The sequence below is a fragment of the Encephalitozoon hellem genome, chromosome III (genome assembly GCF_000277815.2).
Source record: "Encephalitozoon hellem ATCC 50504 chromosome III, complete sequence".
Taxonomy (NCBI): domain Eukaryota; kingdom Fungi; phylum Microsporidia; family Unikaryonidae; genus Encephalitozoon; species Encephalitozoon hellem.
Window position 1 is genome coordinate 1 of NC_018470.1, and position 26,396 is coordinate 26,396.

Genomic DNA, 26,396 nt, shown 5'->3' on the forward strand with positions numbered 1-26,396 from the left:
AAACAATAATCAAAATCATCAACATACACAATTCACAAAATAAAAAAAAAAGCCAGAATCACACAACAAAAAAACTAAAACTAACATCACGCACATCATCACACACAAACACAACAGCATAAACACAAACAACTATCTCACACAACACACATCATCACTCACCCATAACCTAAACACACAACAAACACACACAAAACAAAAAAAACACCACACAGCACCACGCATCACACACAACACACCCTCTCACACACAAAAACACAAAATGCACAGCCTCAAAATGTCGGAATACTCCTCCATTCGTACAGCTTGCATCCACAACGGTCGTCTTCCGCTAATCATAATACAGCGCAGTCAGTCTTCAGGCTTAGAGGCCTTCAGCCATTATACTCCCGACGTAGCTCCGCAACAGCCAGCAGGCACGCCGCTCCACCAGAGGTCGCAATCAAGAGTTCCTTCTCGTACTATCAAGATTTACTGCACAGTCAATCACAGTAGGGTAAAACTAACCTGTCTCACGACGGTCTAAACCCAGCTCACGTTCCCTGTTGGTGGGTGAACAATCCAACACTTCGCAATTTCTGCTTCACGATGATAGGAAGAGCCGACATCGAAGAATCAAAAAGCAGCGTCGCTATGATCGCTCGGCTGCTACAAGCCAGTTATCCCTGTGGTAACTTTTCTGTCACCCATGTCCCAAACACTAATAGGACATGGGATCTCTAGGCCAGGGTTTCCCCCAAAACAATCCCGCAATAGGAATAGTCTCAAGCAGGCTTATGCCCTTGTGCTCCACGCGTGGTTTCCTTCCCCGCTGAGCCCGCCTTAGGACGTCTGCGTTAATCTTTAGCAGTCGTGCCGCCCCAGCCAAACTCCCCACATCCATAAATAAACCGCTGAGGCGCAGTCATAGTGGTCTCGCACAAACTCCCCACCTCTCTTCATAACCACCCCCAGCACTTCTCACATGCTAGAGTCAAGCTCAACAGGGTCTTCTTTCCCCGCTGATCAGCCCAAGCCCGTTCCCTTGGCTGTAGGTTCACAATACAAGTCGTAGGGACAGTGGGAATCTCGTTGCTCCATTCATGCGCGTCACTAATTACATGACGAGGCATTTGGCTACCTTAAGAGAGTCATAGTTACTCCCGCCGTTTACACTCGCTTAAACTTAAAAAGTCATAACTAAAAGTGCACTGGGCAGAATTCACTTTGCGTCCTTTCGCAAAGCTATGTTTTTAGTAAACAGTCAGATTCCCCACAATAAACAGTTCTAGCACGCTAGAGCCAATCCTTCTCCCAAAGTTACACATCCATTTTGCCGACTTCCCTTACAACCTTTAAATAAAACGCTTCCGTGGCAAACAGTGGACACCAGATGCGGTATAGGTACGACACATACACTTCTTTTTCATCGGAACAGGCACTCCCCACATCAGTTGCTTCGTCTCTTAACAATCCACAACAAAAATCACCCTAGTTCTGCTATCCTAGAGTAAAGGTTACCCCCATCCGTCATCATCAAGTCGCCTCAAAGCATACATACACACAATCGTCAATGCGTCTCCGTATAAACAGTCGATTCACCCCTAAAAATAGGGAACCCTCGTCCACATCCTAAATCATTTTCTTGTTACTACTACCAAGATCTGCTCATATCACCCCTCCACCCCCGCTCACGCGAGGACCTTCATCAGAATAATATCGCCCTCTTACTCAGCAAAACCACAGCGGCATCAGATAGCAATTCAATCCCTTCCATTTTCTCCAGCGCCCAATTCGGTAGGTACGTTGCAACACGTTTCTTAGCGGATGCCAACCTCCATGGCCACCGTCCAACTGTCAAAATCAAACCGCCAGATTCACTTCCCTTGCATAAGACTCCTTAGCCGCAAAAAAGGTTCATCCCTCCTCGCACATCATGCTTACCACAATATGCCCACTAGCAACATCATTAAAAGACATCTTCAAAGTTTAACGACAAAAGTCATTAGTGCTTTACAACATCTTACATAAATAATCAGTCGCCGCCGTCCTGAGAGACATTTCAGAGGGAACCAGCTACCAGATGGTTCGTTTGGTCTTTCGCCCCTATGTCCATATCATGCCATCGAGTTGCACGTCAGAATGGCTTAGATCCTCCAGAACACTTTCGCATCCCTTCAATCAATACAAACATAGTTCACCATCTTTCGGGTCGGATCATCACATCCAATCGCTCTCGCTCAACAATGTAATCATCCTCTCCTTGGTCCGTGTTTCAAGACGGGTGGGAAAAAAACCCCCATTCACTCAATCCATTTTCATTTCTCATCATTAATCTTTTCACACTTCAATCACTCTACTTATTCGCTATCGGTCATCATCACATATTTAGCCTTGGATGCACATACCACCCACATTCAGGCTGCACTACCAAACAACCCTACTCATCACAAAAAAAGACAACACTTACAGGCCTATCACCCCCTAAGAAAACAGATTCCAATCCGTCCTCAGCATCGTCATCCTAATTCACAACTCACACACGTGATTACCACACAGGCTCATATCCTTTCACTCGCCGCTACTCAGATAATCCTATTTAGTTTCTTCTCCTCCCTTTAGTAATATGCTTAAGTCAAAGGGGTCCACAGGCGCACAAACACCTAATTCAGACATCCGCTAAAAAAAACGGCATATCGTCCTCCAGCACGTCCTTCATCGCAGATAATGCCAATCAATCCCATGGATAGAGAAAGAAAAACTAAAAAACTAAAAATCCCCACAAAATAATCAAATCAACATACTGATCCTGCTGCTGGTTCTCCAACAGCAGCCATGTTACGACTTATATCTTATCTAACACGAAAGACTCAGACCTCTCAATCTTCGTCCACTGCGTCATCTTAGATAGCGACGGGCGGTGTGTACAAAGGACAGGGACACATTCAAAATAACTTGTTCAATCATTCTTACTAGGAATTCCACGTTCAGAAGCCCATTACACAGCTTCATCCCTCACAGTAGCCCACATAGGCATCTATCGTAGTGCGCGTGCCGCCCGCTTCATCTCAGGGCATAACGGACCTGTTCTGTTCCATTCCTCCCTTGCCCCATAGAGCACAGTCAAAAAGGGTCTCACATCTTACGTAACTTAATCCAAAGCTCACGCCATCCATTTAAAACGGCCATGCACCACCGCCGTAAGCATCATGTAAAAACACTCTCACACTCACTTCAGAACCGGTAAGTTGCCCCGCGTTGAGTCAAATTAAGCCGCACACTCCACTCCTTGTGGTGTCCTTCCGTCAATCTCTTCAAGTTTCACTCTTGCGAGCATACTATCCCCAGAACCCACATACTTAAGATTTCTCTCGGACAACACTAAAACAGTCCCGTCCAGTCGGCATCGTTTACTGCTAGAACTAAAACGGTATCTAATCGATTTCGATCCTCTAGCCTTCGTCCTTCATCACCACAAAAGTCCAAGAACACAGCCTTCGCTTCTCTTCGTCCAGTCAGGGTCTTCGTATTTCACCCCTCGCCCAACTATCCAGTGCCCCTCGTCCTCTGCTACAATAAAACTACATCCACTAAAAACCATAAACATCACTCAAAAGACATACAAACAACTACGGACATTTTAACTGCAGCATTCACCATAGACACTACTGGAGCAGGTATTACCGCGGCTGCTGGCACCCGACTTGCCCTCCAGTAAATCACAACAAATTTATACTTGCTAAACATCTTACTTCTCATAACCGCCTCCCCAATAAGGATTAGGCAAGTTTCGCGCCTGCTGCCATCCTTGGACGTAGTAGCCATCTCTCAGGCTCCCTCTCCGGAATCAAACCCTGATCCCCCGTCTCCCGTCTCCGCCTAGTTAGGCCATTACCCTAACTACCAGCTGATAGGCCTACAACTTACTCGGTACGCAGTAGCTACAAACTACCACCCCCAGAACTTACCTGCAGTTTCCCACAGTTACATCCGGGCTCCCAATCAAATCATCGTACTATCACTGTCTGATCAGGTCGTGGAAAGAGAAGTACTTTCCATCTGCAAAGTATGACAGTCCAACCAGGCTATGGAGAGTAGCCATCCCTGTCATCATACTAGTCATCGCTATAATCGCCTACGGCTTTATGGCGATTTTGTCTTTATTAATCTTACATAATGAACTCCCCAGCCTTTTCGAATCTTAAATAAATAAGTTCTACTAACTACCAGTCTACATCCGAATAGATACCTCCTGTCGATTCAATTATCTCTTCTGCCTACACCGCTTCCATCATTCACCTCATCTTTCTCAGCTTTTTCTCGTGTAGATCTGGAAAAGACTCCATAAGGCTCATAGTTCTGAATACGGTTCATGTTGATTGTACTGTACTTGAGCCTAATCAATCTCACCTCCTCGCCCTTCTCTTCTTTCAATACCCTTGCAAACTCCTTGATCTACTCATATCCTAACCTATTCTGTTTTCTAAGTCTATGCTCGATCCTCTCCCAAGGTGTCCTTCTGAGCCCATTTCTTGGGATCAACCTGTAGAACTATTCCAAGTCCAGACCTTGGCTCGGAACTCAATAAAACATTCTAATTCGGAATGGACCACGAAACTTGCAGAAGTTTGCATTCTGACTCATCAAAGAGCTCATAATTATAGTGCATTGAGTATCAAGCATAATCAAAATATTTTGGCAATTGCTTTACATATTTTTTGAGCAGCCTTTTTATTTTTCATAGTAAAATTAAACAAAGATTGTATAAGAAGACCTGCTCAATACTCAAAGCACACACTAAACTCGATGAAGACATTTATTAACATCGGTATTTATGAACTCTTTAGTTTTTTTTAGAAGGCTCTTAACTGTGGAGCAGGGAATTCAAAAAGCACGTTTCCAAGGTTTGTGTAGGGGCATATAAAACCTGATATGTCGAATATGTCTCAGATATATTTTCTTTGTTTCATAAGAAGTTTTTGTTTGCAATGAAGCAAAGCCTTGAAATGAAAAAGCCCATCGAAGAACTTATAGCAAGCCTAGTTTACCTTTTTAGTTCGATACTAACAACGCTTTCCAACAAGTATATACTATCAAATCTTGGATTTAAGATGCAGTATCTCTTAGTAGGAGCTCAGTCATTAACTATAGTTATGGGACTTCTTATTCTAAGAGGTGTGGGATTGATTGAATTTAGGCTGACGAACTTTAGAAAGTGGATGGTTCCCTCTCTTTTATTGACAGTGATGATATTTTCTGGGTCGAAATCCCTCTACTACCTTCCGATATCCTTGTACACTTTATTTAAAAACAGCAGTATAGTTGTAGTTGCACTACTTGAACAATATCTATTTAAAAAAAGAATAGGCGGGCTATCTTATATATCATTTATACTGATGATTATTAGTTCTTACACTGGTAATTCCTCAGACGTTATTCTTAACATTGGATATGTCTGGATATTAACTAATGTTTTGTCTACGACAGCCTATGTATTATCTCTGAAGGCTGTGGTTGACATGAACAGCAAAGCAAAAGCCGAATCTGTATATTATTCGAATCTTATATCATTACCGGTTCTCATTTTTCTTTCAATGCTCTTTGACGAAAAAGATGTAAGTGTATTTAGCTTCAAGGTGCTTATGTGGATATTGATCTCATCACTCTGTGCATTCTTTACATCTTTTAGCACTGCCTGGACACTGAATGTTCTTTCTTCCACTGCTCTGAGCATGATTGGTGCATTGAACAAGAGTCTTGGGTCTTTTGCAGGAATATTTGCGCTAGGTGAAGTTATCAATGGCCAGAAGATATTTTCTTTGCTTCTTGGGTCTCTAGCATCTGCCATATATTCATATGACATCTCGTTCAGAAAGAGAAGCGAGTAAAGGATAAACAGTTGTAAATTCTTATGTATCTTGTATTTTGTTTAGTATTTAAAAGCAGGGAGGGTTTCCCCATCATGAACAGGTATGAAACAGCAGACCATGACTATATGCATGCAAAGGATTACTTCAACAACTATAAGTTTGGATATATTGAAAGAACTACGAAGACTCTTCTTCTTCAAAGCTTAAGACCGGAAGATAGACAAGGCGAAGACCTGCTTACCATACTGAATCAAAGTAAATCCCAACTGAAGGATGTTAAGTCTATTGGACAAGAGGCTTCTAGATCTATTTCTGAGCTATCTGAGCTTATTTATGATGCCAAAAACAAGCTTTTGAAGTATGAAGAGATGTTAAAGTATGAGATAGAAAGAGAAAAGAGCTCTAAGGAAGAGTGTGCCCGTCTCGAAAGCCTTGACGAGAATCTAAGGATTTACGACGAGCTTGTATCACAGTTTGACAGAGGATGTAAAGAGATGCAAGAGAATGCTGAGAAGATAAATGCTCTTAAGAAAGAAATAGAAATGTTGAGCACTAGTGAAGCTGAAGAAGAACTGAAAAGCATTAAGAGCCGAAGAGATAAGCTTTCCGGAAGAAAAAAAAGACTTTCTCTGATAACAATGGAGAGCTACATAGAGGATTCATATAATTGGTACAGAAAGGCGCTTGAGTTCATTAGAAATGTTTTTGGTATAGATCTTGTCACTGTTGAGCAAGAAAACAATGAAATGTACATGAGGCTTAAAGTCTTTACATGTGAAGTAGGAATATTTGTGAGGGATGGTCGGATGATCGAATCTAAGCTATACGGTACCAGTAATGAGGATCTGGCCTTGTTGTTTCCATCATTAAGCAAGCTTGCCATATCTATTAATGATCCACGTATATTACTTATGCTAGTTGCAGATAAGTGTAGGCCATCTAAGGACTGAAACCTTCCTATTACTCTTTGAATTAGCCTCTGATAAATCCTTTTGAATAAACAAATAATGATAATTAGCTGGATGTTTGGGCTGGCGGCAGCAGCGCAAACCTGCATGAAAGACAGCGATTGCTTAATCAGGTCAAGGCCTGATGTTCATTCTATGTTTTGTGTTAACAATGTATGCCAAAGGATCCTTCCACCGGGAAAGCACTGCACCAAGCCTACTGAATGCGCTTCATACTCTTTTTTTGGGCCGCTAGCCTGCACTGGAAAGTGTAAAATCGAAAGTGAGTGTGAATATGGTAAGGATGACAATACAGACTCTATGTACTGCTGTAGAAGCATTCCTGAGGGAAAAGAGTGCAATCCAAATAGGCCCGGACCTCTCAGCGGATGTGATATAACGCAATCCTGCCTTATGGGGAAGAAGGGATTCTACGAGTGTGTTCCTGATAAATCAAGCTCTTGGATATTTGGAGTGTTTCTATCGATAAGTGGGAATATTGGGATAAACATAGGGATAAATCTCCAGAAGAAATCATACAAGCAATCCCACATAAGACTATTTAACATGAATCTACAGACATTTTATGTGGGATGCTTTATATATGGCTTAGGAAAGATTTTTGGATACTGCTCATATATTTTCGGTAACCAGTCTCTAATGGCAGTTCTGAGTGCAACAGGGCTTGTCTCGAATAGCATATTCGCACCGATGATTAACGAAGAAGTCTTTACCTGGAAGGACTTCTGGGCAATATTTTTTGCGTTTGCTGGAACAACTCTTATAGTTATGAATACAACGATTAGCAATAGAGCATACACCTTGTGTGAACTCATGAAGATGTACAGGCGCATAGAAACATTGCTATGGTTTGGCTTCATTATTCTTGTAATCATAGTTCTTTTTGTATTTGTTAAATATATAGAAATTAATAGCAACTGGGAGCTTCCTGATGAAAATATGACATTTTTAAGAAGAGAGGGCGTTTGGTTCGATGAGGAAGGTGTTATCATGAAATACACAATGGTTTTGGCCTATGTGTGCCTGTCCTCATTCATAGCATCCTTTACGACTTTATCTATTAAGAGCTTAGGAGAGATGATCGACAAAACAATTGCAGGTGACAATCAATTTATATTTCTTACAACATATTTCTTTATCATGGTTCTCGTAATCTGCACGTTTTTTCAGATATATTGGCTCAATAGAGCTCTGAGACATTACGATGCTTTACTCGTAATCCCGATGTTCCATGTGACGTGGACTCTCTTAAGCATATTCACGGCAGGAATTTACTTCAGAGAATTTGAGCAATACACCAGCTACCAACTGGGCATGTTTGCCGGGGGAATAGGGCTAATATTTATCGGCTCCATCTTTCTAGGAAGCAGAATAACGAACAAAGCTCGAATCAAAACCAAAAGCATCGGCACAGGGCCCAAAAAGATACTAAAGAACCAATAGAACCCAATCTATCCTTGTAAACTCCATCTGAAACTGTTTTGGGTATTTATGATTCGATGATGAAAACAAGTGCATTTCAAGTATTTGGATGAAAGATGGAGACATTTACATTGTAGACAAAATTGTTGGGCATCGAAGGAGGAGAGGCGTGGAACAGTATCTTGTGAAATGGGAAGGATATCCAGACTCAGAAAATACATGGGAGGATGAAGAGAACATCTTCTGTAAGGAGCTGATAAGGGAATACGAAGAATCCCAAGAAAAATCAAAAAAAGGCAACGATCGCGTGAATAAGAAAAAAGCTGACCCTAAGAAACTTAGTAAGAAGAATCCGTCAAGAAATGGAAGAGACATCACTAATGACTGGGATATGCTTGTTGATAGAATTATATCGGTAGAGAAGAACGGACCTACTCTTACGGTCTGGCTACTATTCAAGGATGGGAAGAAGGACTGTTTTCCTGCATCACAAGTCCATTCGAAATGCCCATTACATTTACTTGAATACTATGAAAGCAACCTAGTTTTCTGCGAAGACGGAGTAAATGATACCAAGTAAAGTTCTTTATTTTATATATGTAGTGCTTGATTGTGGCTTAAAGGAGTTATAACTCTCCTATGATCCATTTGCTTGCTCTATTTTTGAAATTCTAAATGATGGAATAAGTTAGAAGTATAGTACATCTTGTGCCAAAAGAATTGCTGATAGAATATGTAGCACCTTTCTCAATTACACAGATGCTTCCTCTCTTCAGAATTATTTTGTCTTGCCCCATTTCTATGCATGCTGTTCCTTTGATCATGAAAATTGAAAAATTACAGACTGCCTGTTCAGGTTTTATGAATGCTAGGTTGTTCAGAAACAGGACCGCTGTTTCAAGCATGCTTGATGTTACGAGAGGTTCAAAAGCACTTCGTCCTCTGTATAATCCAGATATGTTTGTCACTGCAACTTCTTTTCCGTCCGAATTGTAAATTGTTTCTCCTTTATATTCGTATATTTCTCTAGACTGGATCATGCTTTTTCTTACTACAGATCTTTCAGGCTCTTTTCCAAGGCTTTGTAGCCTTTTCCTGTATCTATCCCTCATTTCCTTTGCAGGGCTTATTCCTTTGTTCTTCGATACGTCTTCCGATGAATCATTGCTATCGTTGGTACCCATACTGTCCTTTTCTTCCATTTCGAACCCAGCGGTGTCAGGCCTGTGGCAAAAGTCATTCTCTTCCTCTCCAATCTCATCATGATCTTCATTCCATACCTCCACCTTTCCGAATGAGTTTGGAGGTTCTTCGTTCTCAAGAATACTGTTTGTTTCTAATGACTCTCTGCAAGAAGGAATGGAACCATCTTTAGGCCTCGCCGATAAGCTTTCCCTAATAGCTTTTATGTCAAACAAAGTATCGCTCTGAGTATTTGGATCATCGTTTTCATTTCTCTCTTCTATGGTATCACTTTTATATATTGAGCTCTCTTCTATCTCTATTGTAGTATCATCCTTAAGTACTGATTCTGCAGTCTTCCAGTAATCATCGATGTTCTCGAGATTATCGTCGTCCTTCATCACATCCAACTTTGTTCCTGGATCCAAAACCCTTTTTTTGTATGATTTCATCTTCTTATTCAGCCTACTCGCCGATTCATATGTCTTTCGCATCACCTGAGGGCTAAACATTTTTGGTGTTTTGGGCCCAGAACTAGTCTTCCAGAATGGCTATTATTGTTCCTGCCATGCCCATAAAAGATACCCTGATGTTTATCGACATTGCTGTGAATATCACCGACAAGCTGCTGGCAAAAGACGAAGACTCCATCGAAGACGTCATTAAAAGATGCAAGGATGGCAAGGTCTTTCCGATATTTACCGGCCTTGATCATCATACAAGTAAATCCTGCGTGAACCTGGCGAGAAAATATAAAACAGTGTCAACTGTGGGGATTCATCCCACGTCATCCTCAAAGTATAAGGACGTCGATGGAATCATTCCATTGATCGATGACGACACCGTTGTTGCAATAGGTGAATGCGGCTTAGATTACGATCGTCTTGAGTTTGCGGATAAAGCTTCCCAGAAAAGGATTTTTAAGTCCCAGCTGGATTTAGGAGGAGACTGCTACTTTCTCCATTCAAGATCTTGTCATAGAGATTTTATGGAAGCTATTTCTGATTACAGGATAAGAGGTGTTGTTCATAGCTTTACTGGAAGCATAGAAGAGGCTAATGAGCTAATAAAAAAAGGACTATTCATAGGAATTAACGGATGCTCTGTAAAGACTTTGGAGGGAGTAGATGTTGTAAGAAATCTCCCTCTTGATTCTCTTCTTATAGAGACAGACTCTCCATATTGCAAGATCAGAAAGAGCTATGCTGGATTCAAGTATGCCGCATCGGATTTCAGTTATGAGAAGGCTCTAAAGAAAAGAAACGAGCCTTGCTGTATTGTGCAAATAGCTGAGATAATAAGTAATGTAACTGGGAAGGACTATAGCTATGTTGTAGAGACCGTATTTGGAAACACAATCAGGCTTTATGGGGACTTGCTGAGAAGGTCAGTGGAAGAATGGGGGCTTTGAATGGATCATGCGACTCGAGCTCTAGCATATTTAAAATTATTTTTAGGTTAAAAATTACCCCACCCTGAAGATGTCTTTCTGCAAAAACTGGGCCTCGCCATTTCTGAACAGCTTATGGTCAGAAACATCTGAAACCTGGCAAGAAAACCAGGAGGACTGGAGAATTGTCGGGACCAACCCGTTCAAGAGAAGGTCGGAAAATGCGTGCAAAATAGAGCGCAGGATTGACATTCCATCTAAACAGGCAGCCGATAATATAGAGAACTCATTTAGATTTATGTCTATAACACCCGAAACTCATTACTACATCATACAGTTTGAGAGCAAAAGGCTTGATGTTGCGTTTGTCGATGTTAATATCAACGTCAAAAAAAATTCATATGTGATATTGGAAGCAGACAGAGGGGAGGACTGTGGGATTGTGGTGGGTGTAACTACGAAGGAGAAGCTTGAGAAGCTGCTTAAGAGATACGATGACATTTCTAATGAAGTCCAACCAAAGAGAATATACAGGCTGGCCACGCTTTTAGACCTTGAGGCATTGGAAAGAAAAAGAAGTATGCAGACAAGGGCGCTAGAGTTTTGTAGAGAAAGGGCCATGTTGGGCGGACTGGATATGGAAGTTGTCGGATGTGAATACCAGTGGGATCTCAACAAGATTACTTTTTATTTTGCCAGCGACGAGAGGGTTGATTTTAGAGAGCTGGTAAAGGAGTTATATAGAGTGTATAAGACAAGAATATGGATGTGTGCCATTGAAAAGTCAAAGAATAAGTATTTGAAGGAACTTATCGAACTTTAGAGCCTTCTTTTGGTCTATGCCCCTGTAATTAGAAACCCAATAAAAGTATTCTTATATATTAACTTCTTCTCTGATAAAGAGTTTACTTTTCTCCCATGAATCCAAAAACAGAAAATCCAGAATAGAATGTCTTGCTATTTTTAATTCTTGGATTGATCTGGCGGTAGAATAATCACTTCATTGATTCTCAGGATGCTTATTGCCGCCTCAGTTGCTGCCTTTAATGACTTCATCTTGTTCATGCTAGGCTCGATTATTCCATGTTCGAAATTGTCTTGGATCCGCCCGGTTGTCACATCAATGCCCAAAAATTTTGAGTCTGAAGACTTTGCGGACTCCTTGCTCTGGGAAGACATTAAGCTTGCTACGATCTCATTAGAGTCCAGCCCTGCATTTGTGGCTAAGATCTTCGGGATCGATAGGAGCGATTCTGCATAGCGATGAATGGCGACATGTTCCTTAGAATTGACAGTGAATGCAAATTTTTCCAACATCAAGGACAATGCACATTCAACAGATCCTCCTCCAGGGACAATGTTATTGGATTCAAGTGTACGCTTCAAAACACAGATGGCGTCATGTACTGACCTTTGCATCTCATCGAGAAGTTGGCTGTTTGCCCCTCTCAATATTATTGATGCCATCTTCCTTTTGAGTCCATTGATGAGTATGCATTCTTCTTCTCCAATTGGTACCACCTCAAACTTATCTGCAGACCCCAAAGCTGTAATGCTGTCTGTCCCATTTAGGTCTGAAATTGAGTTTACTAGGCCTGTTCCTGTAGCCTTAGCAATTACAACAAGATCTTCTTTTTTACATCTTCGAACTCCGACAATCCCTGCCTCCAGCAAGATCTTGGTGCACATATCATCGATCCCTCTTGTCGTAAGAACCACATCGGCCCCGGAGTCGATAATTGCCTTGACCTGCTTCTTCGTTATTTCCAATTCCTTCTTCCTGATGTCTTCCAATCTATTGGGATCATCTACAACTATGCTTACGGTTAGTGGATTCTTGTATTTCTGAAGTCCAAAATCAATGCAGAGGATCTTAGGCTTTTTGATTTGCTTCTTCATGAAGTTAGAAGCCAGAGAACAGTTTAGAGCATATCCTTGATACAAGAATGACTCCTTCATAGAGCCTCCAGGATGCTTCAAAATGTTGATGTCCTCTATTGGATACGTGTTCTTCTTATTTTCCCCGGTAGATTCAATGCATTTTAGCGCATCAATGACAATTCCACAGAACAGCTCGTTCTCGGAATTGATGACCTTACTAGATATACTTGTTTTTACAACGTTCTTTAATGCCTTGGGTCCTAAGTTCAAGGCACTTTTGGATATGCTCTTCTTAATAAACTGCACACATTCATTAAATGCCATCTTATATCCGGAAACAACAACCGATGGATGGACTCCAGACGCTATAAGCCCAGCTCCCTTTTCAATCAAACTCGCTGCTATCAGAACAACAGATGTAGTTCCATCGCCAACCTCATGATCTTGATGTGTAGCCAGATCCACAAGAATTTTGGCTGCAGGGTCATCAACCACCATATTCTGAAGAATAGTTGCCCCGTCATTCGTAATGCTAACCTCTCCCGCCGAATCAACACACATCTTGTCTAATCCTAGAGGCCCAAAGCTTGTCTTTATTGCATTGTATACCTTCATCATCGCCTTTGCATTTCTTTCTACTGCTGATATTCCGCTGTAGCTTTCGCCACCTGACAGGATATCTGCTGTGGAAATCTCCTTGTTCATATAGGGTAAATTTTTCTCGAAATTATACATCTTTGAATTCGAGCAGAAGCATATTCATATCTGGCGTATATATCATAGCCCTACAGTACAACGCCTGCGCTTGGCATTCACGACATCTCTTAAAAAGAGTAATATTTCCAGATAAAAAATTTACCCTGATGTGGTCCAAGATTGAAGAGAACCAGACAGTGGAGATGACGGTAAATCTGAGGAGGATATGCTCCCGCCTTCCTTGGACAAGGAAAGCACCAAAGGCTGTCAAGATGCTAAAGAGGGAGATACAGAAGCACTTCAGGGAAAAGATAGGCGTTGTTATAACCAGTGACCTCAATAATTTCATACACTCACGTGGAAACAAGAAGGTTCCACATAAGGTCAGGGTTAGAGTCACAAAGGAGGCAAGTTTGAAGAATGCCGAGGAGAATGTGCTGAAGACAGATTTGGTCGTAGTTGGCTCTTTCAAGAATCTTAAGGAGGTTATTGTCGATTAATAAAATCGAACATATTGCTTTAGTTCCTATGTATTTAGTTTCTTAAGAAGGACATGGATAAAAGCTTCGTGTGGACGCCCTCAAAGATCCCCCCTTTTAAAAGCGAGATCTAGGTAGTGACAAATTATGGTTTTGCACGATCGAAAATCACTTATTCTAAATTCGAACCCCTTAAAATAAAGTGTAATGATCAGATTGAATCCACACAGTAGCTTGATCCATGGAGTAGCCGAAATTTTTAGGAAGTATGTACTGAACAGGACTTACTTATGCTTTCTAATGTTTCCAATAATTTTCATGGCAACCTTTGCAAACATCCTGTATGATTACATACCCTCGGCCATAATTCCTAAAATAGCAGAGCACATAAAAGCAAATGATCTTGATCTCCACATGAATTTAGTCTACGGGTTTTTCTTTTACGGGGTTCTTGCTACGATTTTTGAATATTTCCCTATATTTGTGATGGCTTTGATAATACAGGACATATACAGAGATTGCTACAGAGATGTTTTTATAGAATGCATGTCATTGGAATACAATACATTCCATAGCATTTCGCCTGGAGACATGGAGAGCAGAATATATAGAAAATGTAAGGCTGTTGGAGAAGCCATAGATGTTGTGATTCCCACACTCATGAATTCTGCTATATTTGTTCTGGTTGCCATGATTGATATATATAGGAGCTTCGGTGCATTGGTGTCTTTAATCTTTCTTGTGATACCTGTATCTTACATCTCGGTAACTATCTTTCTGACATCAAAGAGGAACCGCATTAGAGGGAAGTACAATGCTGCAAAGGACAAGTCTACAAAGAAGCTTGGCGATATTTTGAATAATTACGAAGTTGTAAAGTCTTTTGGTCTTGAAGAAAGAGAGTCCGAAAAGTTCTGTGCTTCTCTGATCGATAGGGTATCAACAGGGACGCAATACAGTTGTTCAGAAAATATCATTACATTCCTGCAAAAGCTCTCTTCGGTAATTCCCCACATCGGAATTCTGTATCTTTCACTCAATACCAATATTTTGACATTTGACAAAGCTATCAAACTCAACAGTCTTCATTTTATCCTTAAAGAAAGGCTGACAGAGTTTTCCAAAGAGTTTACAGAGCTCTACGAGTACTACTATGATTACTCAACAACCACCTATGAAAGAGAAGAGGATGAAAGGAATCAAATTGACATAAAGGAATTCAGCAAAGACATAGAGGTTAGAGATATGGGAATCAAAAGAGGCAATAACACTATCCTGAGCGGAATCAACTTCACGTTGCATAAAGGGGAAAAGCTGGCTATTGCCGGGCCAAACGGTGCTGGAAAGTCCACTTTTATCAATTCACTTCTGAGGTTCCTCAACTATTCCGGTGAAATCCTTATTGATGGGATCGAGATGCGCAAGTACACAAGAAAATCTACAAGGCACATAATGGCATATGTGCCCCAGGACAACTGTATTCTTGACGACACAGTTCTCAAGAACCTCCAATATGGAAACAAGGACATATCTTTTGAAAAGATCAAAGAGATTTGCAAGAGATATGGAACCCATGAGGTGTTTAGCAACCTTGAAGGGGGGTATTTAAAAGAGGCGGGGCAGCAAGGATGCGAGCTGAGTGTTGGCCAAAAGCAATACCTAAGTTTAATGAGAGCCATAATCAAGGACTCTCCTATTTTCATCTTAGATGAAGCAACCTCCGATGTTGATTATAAAACAGAGATGGAGCTCATCAATTATGTCATGTCAGTTCTCTCTGACAGAACAATAATAATGATAGTCCATAACCACTCTTTACTCAGCAAGTTTGACAACATCCTCTTCTTAAAAGATAAAACAATGAAGGGATACGGAAATGTCAAGGAGCTACTCAAGTCGTCTGAAGACTTTATCGATTTCTACCTTGGAGAAGATCCCGCCTCCGATACTGGAATTCAACCCTAAGGTCTAGGCCTTGATAGAGTCCAGACTTTTGAATAAAACCATTTAGCAAATATCAGTGGGTCACACTATCACGATTTTTATTTTACACCTCCAGCTGTAGAGACTCAACTTCGTAATTGTAAACAGATAGCCAGTACTTGTGTATCATAATGAATGTGCAGAGGATAAAAAAATGGTAGAAAAAAAGATTGTCGAAATATCTGTCTGTCATTAACCCTATGGTTTTTGATCCAACAAATGAAGCTGCATTTGCAGTTAAAAAGCATACTGTTGATATCACTAAAGTTCCATATGCCCATATCTCTCCATCTGTTTTTCTAAGTCTTTTGACCTGAAATACCATGTATAGGAAGAAAAAGAGTGGATTTAAGACAAAGAAAGGAATTGAAGCAATTTCTTTTGTCGAGGCGGTTAGCCCCGTAAATATGACAGTACCTATCCCTACAGAATAGATGGCTGTGGATATTTTGAGCAAAGTTGCAGCTCTAAACCCAAGAATTCCCGTAAACATATCTATAGTTATACTCCCTAGAAAGAGAGAAAAGAATCCCGAAGCGTAAAGCGATAGCTGGATGGATGTAAGAAACAAATGTGTTTGTTTTGAGATAGATTCCCTAAACCCCACAAGTACTGCTTCTAGTGCAGCAGATCCAAAATACAGGTTAAAAAACACAAGCATTTCTTTGCGTCCTACAGAAGAACACAGGGCCTTCACATGTCTGATCATCCTTACAGCAGATAGCATAACCACAAACAGAAGAATTACAGTTGTTGGAGAAGACACCTTGGTTTTGAACAGAAGAAATCCTCTGCTTGTGTTTTTACAAATCTCATTGCTTAGATGTTGGCACATCGGAAAGTTGGACTCTGTACACACCTTGTCTATTGGATGCATTTCTGTTTGAATAAACAAAGCGAGTTTTAAGAGAATTGGGCTCACACTCTTATAACCCTCGAGATCCCAACCCCAAATATGTCCACAACAAAACAAGAGATTCAGAACCAAATGGAACATGCAGACAACCTATTTGAGGAGATGAACAAGAAGATGGAGGCACTCAAGGGAAAACTTTTGAGCCTGTCTAAGATGGTTGATGGCATCAACAAGAAGATCGAAGACATTTCTACAGACTCGATAGCTTGAAAATACGTTTCTTAGTAAAATTAAAATTAGCATCTATTTTATTTTTGAAGTTGGATCTCATTTGATTCTTCTGCACTTTCCTCCCCAATTGCCTTCTTTTTAACATCTTGGGAATAATGATGCTCTGCATTATCCAGCAAAGACTTCATCTCTCCGAATTCTCTGAGATTTATCTCAGGTTGAATGCTTCTGAATCTATCGTGGGCTGCTCTCATTTCTAGTGAAATAGTCTGGCTCATTGGATTTTTCCACATTGAAACGCATTTGAGCAATTTGACTCTTGACTTACTTCTGCATATCTTTCCGGTATTCCTCTCCGCAGATCCCTTTTCACGCTTTTTGGCCCCTCTCTTGCATGTTACTTTCAATGGATCTGGATTCACCACCTCTACCCTTCCATATTTCCCTTCTTCTATCTCCTTCACTCCCATCAGTCAAACAATGGGATTACAGAGAATCCGTATTTGTGATCTAAACTATTGAAAGGCCAGAAAAGCTGTATACTGTAATGGTCAATAAATATCAACAAGCCTAGCAATGCTTGGATATTTGATGACCTTAAAAAATAATCCCTACAAACATTGGAGATGAAAACAAAAGTGTTCACAACATTGACCGAACGCCAACTGCTTGAAGAAATGAACGAGTCTCTTACAAAATCTCCTGTATCAACTAGAAGCGCAGTAAAGGCTCTAAACAACCTATTTTACATGTTGAGCACAAGAAGATTGTCTGAAGCAACAATTAGAAGCGTCTATGTTGCGCTTTTAAAGGGATTCCAGTCGAAGGACCTCTACTTGAAGCTCTGTATATACTCTGCCATTGAGAAAATGTCTAAACTTACTGATGAAGGCTTGGTTGGAATCAACATACTAATGAATGATTTAAATGGAAAGATCCCTGAAAATACTAAGGCAATGACTTTGAGAACCTTATTTTCTATTGTACCCTACGAAATGGTTTATGATTTTAGAAAGTATATAAACCAGGCTTTTGTGTCAACTTCAATGGCCAGAAGAGACATGTCTGTTGTTGTGGTTTACAGATTGCTTTGTAGCAATTTTGTGCAGGTAAAGAAATGGCTTGAGGGGATTGATCTTACTGGAAATCCTTTGATGGATTACCATATTGCTAGGTTTCTAGCTCAGTCAAAGAGGCTTCAGCTGAGCTCTATTGAGAATCTCAGGGGGCCTGCAGGGATAGTAGGAATCAGGATGGCAGCAGATATGCTAAGAGAAAATAGCGAGGCACTTGTTATTTTTAGAAAGTTTCTTAACTCGAAATTTTGCGACGAGGTTGTGTTCATGGAAGCTGCAAAGGTGGTATCTGGGCTTAGTGAGGAGTATGGATCGCAATTTGTCGACCAAACGATCCAGTCCTTACGAATATTTCTTAGATCTACCAACATGATTCTACAGTTTACTGCCATGAGGATTATCTCGCAGCTTGCACAAAAATATCCTCAGAAAGTTTCTGTTGCTAATAAGGAAATCGAGGATCTCGTATCATCTGAAAACAAATCTATTTCGATGTTTGCAATTACTTCTCTGCTTAAAACAGGAACGGAGGAGACAATTGACAGGCTTGTGAACTTGATTCCGAGTATGGTTCACGATATGAGCGACGGATTCAAAAAGATTGCAATTGAGACGCTAGAGTCACTGAGTGGCCTTTTTGAGTCGAAAAAAGCATTATACATCGACTTTCTGGGAACATCACTGCTTCAAAAAGGAGAACTCGAATTCAAGAAATACATAATTGATGTTATCTCAAGAGCTACAAGAGATGATGATGCAAGAGAAAAAATCCTTGATATTCTTTGCGCCTATATTGAAGACTCCCAATACTATCAGATAACGCTAGACATCCTAGGGATATTCGGTAGGGAGATTCCTAGATCAAGAACACCTGGAAAGTATGTTGTTCATGTATTGAATAGACTTGTTTTAGAAAATAACCATGTAAGAGCAGGGGCACTGCAATGCCTATACAATATCTCTTCCATTGTTTCGCCGTCAACAGTTGAGAATGCAATGAGAAGATGCCTCAATGACCAGGACGAGTCAATTAGAGAAACAGCAGCCTTTCTGTTGAGAAATATGAGGTTGGCAAGGGCATACGAGCCCTTTAGCCTCGATGAGCTTGGAGATCTCAAGGCCCGTGTGCTTCAGCATATAGGAAAGCCTTGTGAGGGCAAAGAGATCGAAAAGGACCCCTTGATAAAGAACTGTAGAGAATTGGTTCTTACTGAGGCTAATACAGACGTACAGATAAAGGTTGTTAAAAGAATTTATGAGGATAAGCTGGTGCTTCAGTTTTCATTGAAGAACAATCTTGAGGGAATTCAGATATGTGATGGGATATTAAATCTTGCCAGCTCTGATTGTGAGAAGAGAAGCCTGAGTATAAAGATCGACCAGATAGATCCGTTGGGTTCTATTTCCGTTGAAAGGGAATGGAATTTAAAAGAAGGATGCGTGATTAATGGTGCATTTGATTACACCATCTGCGTTGAGGGAGATATGTCTGATACTGAGACGGATTCCATTTCTCTTTATCCCTTCCAGATAACTACTCTGGATTTTGTAAGACCCGTTAGGATAAAGAAAGTCCCAGGAAAAAAGAACGAGATCACGTTCAACCTCCAAGGAGACATTTACGCTGCAGGAAAGAAAGTTTTGGATCTTTTGAACATGAAGATAATAAGCCAGGAGACAGAGAACAACACAATGACAATTTTGTCACATGGGGAGTATTATGAAACACCGATTGCCATACATGTAAATCTGGCTTATAATGTAGCCTGTAAGTGCATTATTGAAGTATATTGCGATAATGAGCACATGGCACAGAAGATTACCAAACTATTCGATTGATTAAATGCCGTCTTGTTGCATCTAACCCAAAACTTTCTCGGCTTAGGTGGTGTCGCCCCTTAACCCCGGGCTTTCAGGTATCAACACCGAAAATATATAAATTATCGTATGGGAATAAAGATTTAATGGTCTAAAATTGGAAGATGACCATATAGGATGCTGTCGTCAAGCACAGACCCATCAGGAATGCATATCTTACTTTTCTCATCCGCCAGTATGATAACGGTTCCCTTAAGAACAACATTCTTGCCGAATATAACGTTGCCACTTACTGTTAGGATGTCCAACTCAAGAATATCTGGAATCCCTTTGAAACATTTCTCATAGTTTTCTATTTTTGAGAAATTCTTTCCAATAAGTCTGATTGCCGGACACGTCTTCGGGACTCTTGATGGATGAAGCTGAAGCGTCCCATTCTTCTCAACAAATAGGTTGCTTTCAACAAGAAATAGATCAGAGCAGGTCTTCACAGGTAAGAATCTAGATCGCGGAACAACGACACCACAAGAGTTGGGGAAGTATTTGATTGCAGACCCTATAGCTGTCTCCAACTGAATAACCGTTTCATCTCCTAATGTCTTCTTGTTCTCGATAATATCCAAATCAAAAAAGCCTTTTTCTAGCTTTTTCTTCATATCCTTTAAATTTATCCAAATATTGTTCGTATTGAATATTGTGAATTTCTTGAAGCTTGTAAACTCCGATTTCTTGCTTGATGGGACCTGGGCTATTTCAAGAAGTCTCAATGCCCCCTTATATTCTATAAGGGTTCCTCCTTTGACATCTGCACGTGTCTTATCAGTCACCTCCATAAGAAATCCCAGATCATTGGTAGCAAAATACTCCAGAAGCTTCAGGTCTACTGTGGAAGCCAGGTTGTCAATGTTAGACACGAAAAGGTATTCATACCCATCATTCAGAAGCTCCTCTAGCATCCCACTATTCTTTAATGAGTAAAACAAATCTCCATGCCCTGGTGGATACATTCCCTTATCTCCGTATTCAGATGAGACAGGGAGTAATGTTTCCGACGAGATTCTTGGAAACTTGCTTTGGGAAAACTTCCTGATTCCATCATATCTAAATATGATCTTGTCTGTCATCCCTTCGGTATTGAACGAGTTCATCAGTATCAACGGAACATCTATGTCGTACTTTGAATTCAAGTATCTGACTTGCTTAACAATCAGATCTATGAAATTCTTACCATCTTTAACAGATATGGCACTCTTTGGCCCTACACATCCCATCGTTGTTCCAAGCCCGCCATTAAGTTTTAGTATGGCTAGCTTCTTCAACAGTTCTTTGGATTTTTCTGTTGGCCCTGGTATTTCATCGTATTGAATAATCCTATCTTTTGGCGACCTAATTGTTTCCCATACTATCTTCTCATTTCTTGTTCTGAGATATCTTTCAAATAATCTGTGGAATTCATCTAAGTCCCCAGGATTTGGATGATTCTTCTTCATCTTTTCTAATGTTTCTTTCATTTCCTTCAAAAGCTTGCAGGTGCACTTGTCGTCGAACTCATCTAAGAATCTATGGACATCTTTGTCCTCATCACCGGAGAGTGTGGCCTCTTTGTTCTTATTATCTTGCATACGGCCTTTCTTCTTCACTTTATTTATAGTAAGTAGATTCATTTCAATTTGTCATTTCTGTATCTACCATTGGCTGAGAATATTATGTGTTCCAATTATTTTAGAGCTATCAATAATGTGTCAACACTATAGAGGTGGTTGGACCCAAGGCAGTTGACAAGTATGTTCTAGTTATATCAACAAAACTTGAGGGAAAGTAAACATACCCAATTAAAAAGTTTTTTTTTCATGAAAGACAATGAAAATTTCTTTATTGGTATAATTAGAAATGGCCATCATTTCTTCTTTTTTTGTCACCATCTTGCTCCTTACTTTTGCTTTTGTTTGAGAAGTTAGGAGTTAGTATTGAATATGAAGGGCTAGTAGGTGAGTATGAAGGGCTAGTGGGCGAGTACGATGGACTAGTAGGTGAGTACGATGGACTAGTAGGTGAGTATGAAGGGCTAGTAGGTGAGTATGAAGGGCTAGTGGGCGAGTACGATGGACTAGTAGGTGAGTATGAAGGGCTAGTGGGCGAGTACGATGGACTAGTGGGCGATAACCTTCCACTTAAATCTCTAGGATATGCCATTTCAAGGTGTGTAGGACTCCAATTACCACTGTTGATTGATAAAGAATCAGATGAAGGTGTACTAATCATCGGAGTAACAGGATCATTGGGCTTGAATACAGGATTTGATAGTGGAATAGCTTTATCCAGCTTCTTTACATCCAACATAATTTCAACATTTCCAGTCCCCATAGGTGCTAACTGCCCCATCATAATATTCTCAGTTATTCCTCTACATAAATTCTTCTCTGATACCAGTGCAGCATCTAGGAGTATCTCTACAGTTTCTTCAAAAGAACTTCTTTTTAGCGCACCAGCCCCAGCCTTGTTGACACCATGCCTGGTTATACCACACAGATACCCCCTCATTGTCATTACATCAGCAAGCAAACTCATGTGCCTATAATTGACATATGACCCGTTTCCATCTATCACTATTGCCAGTTCCCTTAAAATAGATTCCCTTGCAGCTTCAATTCCTAAGGTTTCAGCAATCTCAATAAGATCGTTAGAAACAGTAAGTCTACTGTTCACCGCAGGATTTCCTAGAACCTGCGGAAGACAAATCCCGTCCGTTTGGAGATACCACTCCCTTCTGTCCTTGTCCTCACTTATATAAACCTTTTTGACATTCTTATATCCTCCAAGCTGAAGTTTTAGTAGTGTGTTCAATACAGTCGTGTAGAAATTTAAGGACTCATCATCCGACTTTGTAATTCGAACTCTTATCACCAAATCAACCGCATTTTCATCACTACAAATCACATGGGCTCCATTCCCCAGCTCTTTCTTGATAGATGCTGCAACATATTCCATATTGGTTCCTCTGCCAATAAGTTTGGCTCTATCAACGATAAGCCTAATCAAAAATGGAGATAAACATGAAAAGTCAACATCGTCATCGGGAAATTCAAAATAAGTCTCCACGAAGTCCTTGTCCTCGTCAATCTCGGTGCCTGTTATTTCAGGATCGTAGTATATTTCCGAGGAAAGACATAAATCCTTCACACACAAACATTCTATCTCGTTCTGAATTGCCTTTGCAGACTCAATTGTTTTACAGTGATCCTTATCAAGATATATCTTCATGGATGGCGTCTTCAGGTTCTTTGTTACATTGAAAATTTCTTTAAGTCTAGGAACACCCATAGTCACTGTGGAGGAAACCCCAGCCAGGTGAAATGTGTTCAACGTCATCTGTGTCGCAGGTTCTCCAACAGACTGTGCAGCCAATGTTCCCACCATTTCGTTTGGTGTTATCCTAGCTTTCAGGATCTTTGCTTTTGTCATCTCCACAACCCAGTTGAATGCCTCGGTATTCAGTTTATGCTCAAGAAGGACTCTTTTTACATTCAAATTTGTTCTTATAAGTACATTCAGGATTTTGTTAGATGTCATAAGATTCCTATGAGCCTCAAGTATATAGTAAGGAGAGACGTCTCCAACAGAAAGATGAAAAGCTCTCTTTGCTGTTGCTAAGAGACGAGTAAAGTTGCAGGGGCTCATTACGGCGCTCTTGTAAACTTCCTTGACCTGATAGTCTCGCTCTATGTCTATTTCTCCCGGCGAAATTGGTGGAGGTCCTTCAAATATCTCTCCAACTAACCATTCATATTCTTGATCCAAAAGCTTCTGTAAGTCGACATCTGAAGAAAGCATTCCATAGACTTCCTCAGAAACTTGGCCTTGGGTAATCGCCAACTTCCCGTCCCCAAACATATCAATACAATATCTTTTTGCGAAGTTCTTTACATCGACCTTCTGAGATTCCAGAAAAGTAGCATCAAACCCGTCCTCACCATACTTTACCTGATACACCAGCCCATTTCCACTTCTAACACTTTCATCCTGCCTCACAATAGCATCCTCAAGCGCCTTCACCAACCTCCTCTGGATATAGCCCGTTTCTGCTGTCTTGATTGCTGTGTCAATCAGTCCTTCTCTTCCTCCCATCGCATGGAAGAAAAACTCCTCAGGATCTAGCCCGGTTAAATAGCTGTTTTCAACAAACCCTCGGCTCCTCCCAGTGTAATCATCCTTTACAAAGTGAGGGAGTGTTCTGTGGGAGAAGCCAAATGGAATTCGCTTTCCTTCAACATTCTGCTGCCCTACACAAGCAGTCACCTGCGAGATATTGATAAAAGACCCCTTGGACCCTGCAAGAACCATCGTCTTCATATTGTTATTTCCACTTAAGCTCCTCTGCGCACTTGTTCCACTTACATCTCTTGCTCTATTTAGTACTAGGTTTAAATGGCTTTCAAAGCTTTCTTTCATAGTCATTCCAGGAAGCCTCTCAAGACGATTTTGGCGTGCATTTTCAATTATAACTGAGACCTCCTCCTTTGCTTTTCGAATCGCCTCCTCGACCATCTTTACTGTTTTGGCATCTGCAATCGTATCTCCAATTCCTATAGAAAACGTATGGATTCCAGTCATGAAAACGTTTATCATCCTCTGTACACCATTAAAAAACTGCGCAGCTCTTTTGGGCCCAAAATCATTGAAGATTATATGAACAAGTCCACCTTGTGTTGCTCCTGCTGCCTTTTTGTCAATCACTCCAGAATGAATATACCCGTCTTGTATAATGACCTTAGTGTCATTAATATTTTCACTATCTTCATCGTTATGCTCAGAGGAAAATCCAGTATAGTTCATATTTGGAAGAACAAAGCTCAGAATTTGTTTTCCTGTCCAAAGCCTCATAGGCTTTGCTATTGCAGGTCTTTTCAGCACCTTCATGATGTCATAGTCTTTTGTTCTTCTGAACCCTATATAGCCCGTGCTTCCTGGCGGTGTATCGCAGAATTCTATGTTCACTGCATACAATAACAGCATAACTTCTCTTTCATTCAAAAAGGTGTCTCTCAAAGTAAACAGCCGTAGGCCTGTAAGTGTATCTTGCACAATACCCATAACAGGTTTGTTCGACTGGGGTGAGATAATCTGCTTCGATACAAGTGCCAGCTCCTCAAGCTCGGCCTTGGATGTATAGCTTTGGGGCATGTGGAGATTCATTTCGTCTCCATCAAAGTCTGCATTGTAGGGTGATGTAACACTAAGATTCAACCTAAAGGTCTTATCGTCCATCACCCTAGCATAATGTGCCATCATTGACATCTTGTGAAGCGAGGGCTGCCTGTTAAACAGAACAACATCTCCTGTCTGCATGTGCCTTTCTACAACATATCCCTCCTCCAGCTTTATATCACTTTTGTTGAAATTCAGATCTATCTTCTGTCCATCAGACCTAAGGACATAGTTGGCACCAGGATGCTCATTAGGTCCTGTCCTTACAAGCTTTTCGAGCCTGTCTATGTTGAACGAAGTAACCTTCTCTGGGAATGTGTGAATCTTTGCAACCTCAAGAGGAACACCAACCTCTTCAAGTGATAGATTCGGATCTGGTGTTATTACAGTTCTTGCGCTAAAATCAACTCTCTTACCCATGAGATTTCCTCTAATTCTTCCTTCCTTTCCTTTTAACCTGGCAGACAATGACTTTAGTGGCCTTCCGCTCTTCTGCAGCGCTTGCGGCTGCCCTCCAATGTCATTGTCTATCAGCGTTGCAACGTGGAACTGTAGCAGCTGCTCATAGTCTCGAACAATATGTCCAGGTGCTCCCTCCTGTTCGTACTTTTTCAGATACCCATTCGACTTTATGATATCAGCCAACTTATGTGTAAGGTCATCTTCTCCCCGCAACGAACCCTCCATCACAATTGAAGGGCGGACTGAAGGTGGTGGAACAAGCAGCACAGTAAGTATCATCCATTCAGGCCTACTGTACTTCAAGTCAAACCCCATATACACACAATCCTCATCGCTTATCTTCTTAAATATACTATAAACCCTTTCCCCATTCAGCATGACCTTGCCCTCGTTACTTTCTTCTCCCTTCATAAAGGCAACAAGAGTTAGACCCTCCTTTTTGACCACAGGCTGCCTGTTTCCACATCCACTTCTTTCATCACCAACGGCCTCTCCCTCACACACAGTCTTGCCTTTACTCATGCTCCATACACTGTTAAGCGTGGACTTCGCCCCTCTCTTCGGTATTTTGATCTTGGAGCAATAGAAGCAAACACACTCTAGGACCTTCTTAATTTTTGAAATGTATCCAACATGAAACATAGGCTTCGTAAGCTCAATATGTCCAAAATGTCCTGGGCATGAGAAGTTGTCCCCCCCACAACTCTGGCAAAGATACATCCTGTCAGTCGTCCCCATTCTCAGATCAATAAGCCCTCCAACCTTTGGAACCCCACTTTCCATGACCTCGGGATGAACAATCAAGGCAGCACTCCCATTTCTTATTTCCTCTGGTGAAAACAGGCCGAACTGTATCGACTTGATCTGTTTCTTTACTTTCTCCTCAAACATGAATGGG

At 40.9% G+C, this 26,396-nt stretch overlaps 15 protein-coding genes and 2 non-coding genes across 17 annotated transcripts; 9 read left to right on the forward strand and 8 right to left on the reverse strand.

Moving 5' to 3' along the window:
• Positions 1 to 224: 224 nt before the first annotated feature.
• EHEL_030010 lies at positions 225 to 2,735 on the reverse strand. The gene has a single exon (XR_009467972.1). It is a non-coding gene; the product is annotated as a 5.8S-23S ribosomal RNA (ribosomal RNA).
• Positions 2,736 to 2,779: 44 nt separating this feature from the next.
• On the reverse strand, positions 2,780 to 4,091 carry EHEL_030020. Its single transcript, XR_009467973.1, has one exon. It is a non-coding gene; the product is annotated as an 18S ribosomal RNA (ribosomal RNA).
• An 894-nt stretch (positions 4,092 to 4,985) lies between these two features.
• Positions 4,986 to 5,867, forward strand: EHEL_030030 (nucleotide sugar transporter; the record flags this gene model as incomplete). The annotated part of the gene is made up of 1 exon (XM_003886834.1): positions 4,986 to 5,867. The coding sequence occupies one exon, from the start codon at positions 4,986 to 4,988 to the stop codon at positions 5,865 to 5,867; it is 882 nt and encodes a 293-aa protein (XP_003886883.1).
• Positions 5,868 to 5,941: 74 nt separating this feature from the next.
• EHEL_030040 (uncharacterized protein) lies at positions 5,942 to 6,799 on the forward strand (the record flags this gene model as incomplete). Its single annotated transcript, XM_003886835.1, has 1 exon — positions 5,942 to 6,799. One exon carries the CDS (start codon positions 5,942 to 5,944, stop codon positions 6,797 to 6,799), a length of 858 nt encoding a protein of 285 aa, XP_003886884.1.
• A 57-nt stretch (positions 6,800 to 6,856) lies between these two features.
• Positions 6,857 to 8,260, forward strand: EHEL_030050 (uncharacterized protein; the record flags this gene model as incomplete). Its single annotated transcript, XM_003886836.1, has 1 exon — positions 6,857 to 8,260. One exon carries the CDS (start codon positions 6,857 to 6,859, stop codon positions 8,258 to 8,260), a length of 1,404 nt encoding a protein of 467 aa, XP_003886885.1.
• An 88-nt stretch (positions 8,261 to 8,348) lies between these two features.
• EHEL_030060 (chromatin organization modifier domain-containing protein) lies at positions 8,349 to 8,819 on the forward strand (the record flags this gene model as incomplete). The annotated part of the gene is made up of 1 exon (XM_003886837.1): positions 8,349 to 8,819. The coding sequence occupies one exon, from the start codon at positions 8,349 to 8,351 to the stop codon at positions 8,817 to 8,819; it is 471 nt and encodes a 156-aa protein (XP_003886886.1).
• Positions 8,820 to 8,910: 91 nt separating this feature from the next.
• Positions 8,911 to 9,915, reverse strand: EHEL_030070 (uncharacterized protein; the record flags this gene model as incomplete). Its single annotated transcript, XM_003886838.1, has 1 exon — positions 8,911 to 9,915. The coding sequence occupies one exon, from the start codon at positions 9,913 to 9,915 to the stop codon at positions 8,911 to 8,913; it is 1,005 nt and encodes a 334-aa protein (XP_003886887.1).
• Positions 9,916 to 10,010: 95 nt separating this feature from the next.
• EHEL_030080 (Mg-dependent DNase) lies at positions 10,011 to 10,832 on the forward strand (the record flags this gene model as incomplete). The annotated part of the gene is made up of 1 exon (XM_003886839.1): positions 10,011 to 10,832. One exon carries the CDS (start codon positions 10,011 to 10,013, stop codon positions 10,830 to 10,832), a length of 822 nt encoding a protein of 273 aa, XP_003886888.1.
• Positions 10,833 to 10,902: 70 nt separating this feature from the next.
• EHEL_030090 (Psp1-like protein) lies at positions 10,903 to 11,634 on the forward strand (the record flags this gene model as incomplete). The annotated part of the gene is made up of 1 exon (XM_003886840.1): positions 10,903 to 11,634. The coding sequence occupies one exon, from the start codon at positions 10,903 to 10,905 to the stop codon at positions 11,632 to 11,634; it is 732 nt and encodes a 243-aa protein (XP_003886889.1).
• Positions 11,635 to 11,774: 140 nt separating this feature from the next.
• On the reverse strand, positions 11,775 to 13,397 carry EHEL_030100 (T-complex protein 1 subunit alpha; the record flags this gene model as incomplete). Its single annotated transcript, XM_003886841.1, has 1 exon — positions 11,775 to 13,397. The coding sequence occupies one exon, from the start codon at positions 13,395 to 13,397 to the stop codon at positions 11,775 to 11,777; it is 1,623 nt and encodes a 540-aa protein (XP_003886890.1).
• Positions 13,398 to 13,555: 158 nt separating this feature from the next.
• EHEL_030110 (60S ribosomal protein L31e) lies at positions 13,556 to 13,888 on the forward strand (the record flags this gene model as incomplete). The annotated part of the gene is made up of 1 exon (XM_003886842.1): positions 13,556 to 13,888. The coding sequence occupies one exon, from the start codon at positions 13,556 to 13,558 to the stop codon at positions 13,886 to 13,888; it is 333 nt and encodes a 110-aa protein (XP_003886891.1).
• Positions 13,889 to 14,074: 186 nt separating this feature from the next.
• Positions 14,075 to 15,832, forward strand: EHEL_030120 (MdlB-like ABC transporter; the record flags this gene model as incomplete). The annotated part of the gene is made up of 1 exon (XM_003886843.1): positions 14,075 to 15,832. The coding sequence occupies one exon, from the start codon at positions 14,075 to 14,077 to the stop codon at positions 15,830 to 15,832; it is 1,758 nt and encodes a 585-aa protein (XP_003886892.1).
• Positions 15,833 to 15,914: 82 nt separating this feature from the next.
• EHEL_030130 (uncharacterized protein) lies at positions 15,915 to 16,727 on the reverse strand (the record flags this gene model as incomplete). The annotated part of the gene is made up of 1 exon (XM_003886844.1): positions 15,915 to 16,727. One exon carries the CDS (start codon positions 16,725 to 16,727, stop codon positions 15,915 to 15,917), a length of 813 nt encoding a protein of 270 aa, XP_003886893.1.
• Positions 16,728 to 17,014: 287 nt separating this feature from the next.
• EHEL_030140 (uncharacterized protein) lies at positions 17,015 to 17,407 on the reverse strand (the record flags this gene model as incomplete). The annotated part of the gene is made up of 1 exon (XM_003886845.1): positions 17,015 to 17,407. One exon carries the CDS (start codon positions 17,405 to 17,407, stop codon positions 17,015 to 17,017), a length of 393 nt encoding a protein of 130 aa, XP_003886894.1.
• A 156-nt stretch (positions 17,408 to 17,563) lies between these two features.
• On the forward strand, positions 17,564 to 19,852 carry EHEL_030150 (vesicle coat complex subunit gamma; the record flags this gene model as incomplete). The annotated part of the gene is made up of 1 exon (XM_003886846.1): positions 17,564 to 19,852. One exon carries the CDS (start codon positions 17,564 to 17,566, stop codon positions 19,850 to 19,852), a length of 2,289 nt encoding a protein of 762 aa, XP_003886895.1.
• A 122-nt stretch (positions 19,853 to 19,974) lies between these two features.
• EHEL_030160 (UTP-glucose-1-phosphate uridylyltransferase) lies at positions 19,975 to 21,453 on the reverse strand (the record flags this gene model as incomplete). The annotated part of the gene is made up of 1 exon (XM_003886847.1): positions 19,975 to 21,453. The coding sequence occupies one exon, from the start codon at positions 21,451 to 21,453 to the stop codon at positions 19,975 to 19,977; it is 1,479 nt and encodes a 492-aa protein (XP_003886896.1).
• Positions 21,454 to 21,715: 262 nt separating this feature from the next.
• Positions 21,716 to 26,389, reverse strand: EHEL_030170 (RNA polymerase II large subunit Rpb1; the record flags this gene model as incomplete). Its single annotated transcript, XM_003886848.1, has 1 exon — positions 21,716 to 26,389. The coding sequence occupies one exon, from the start codon at positions 26,387 to 26,389 to the stop codon at positions 21,716 to 21,718; it is 4,674 nt and encodes a 1,557-aa protein (XP_003886897.1).
• Between the last annotated feature and the right edge of the window lie 7 nt (positions 26,390 to 26,396).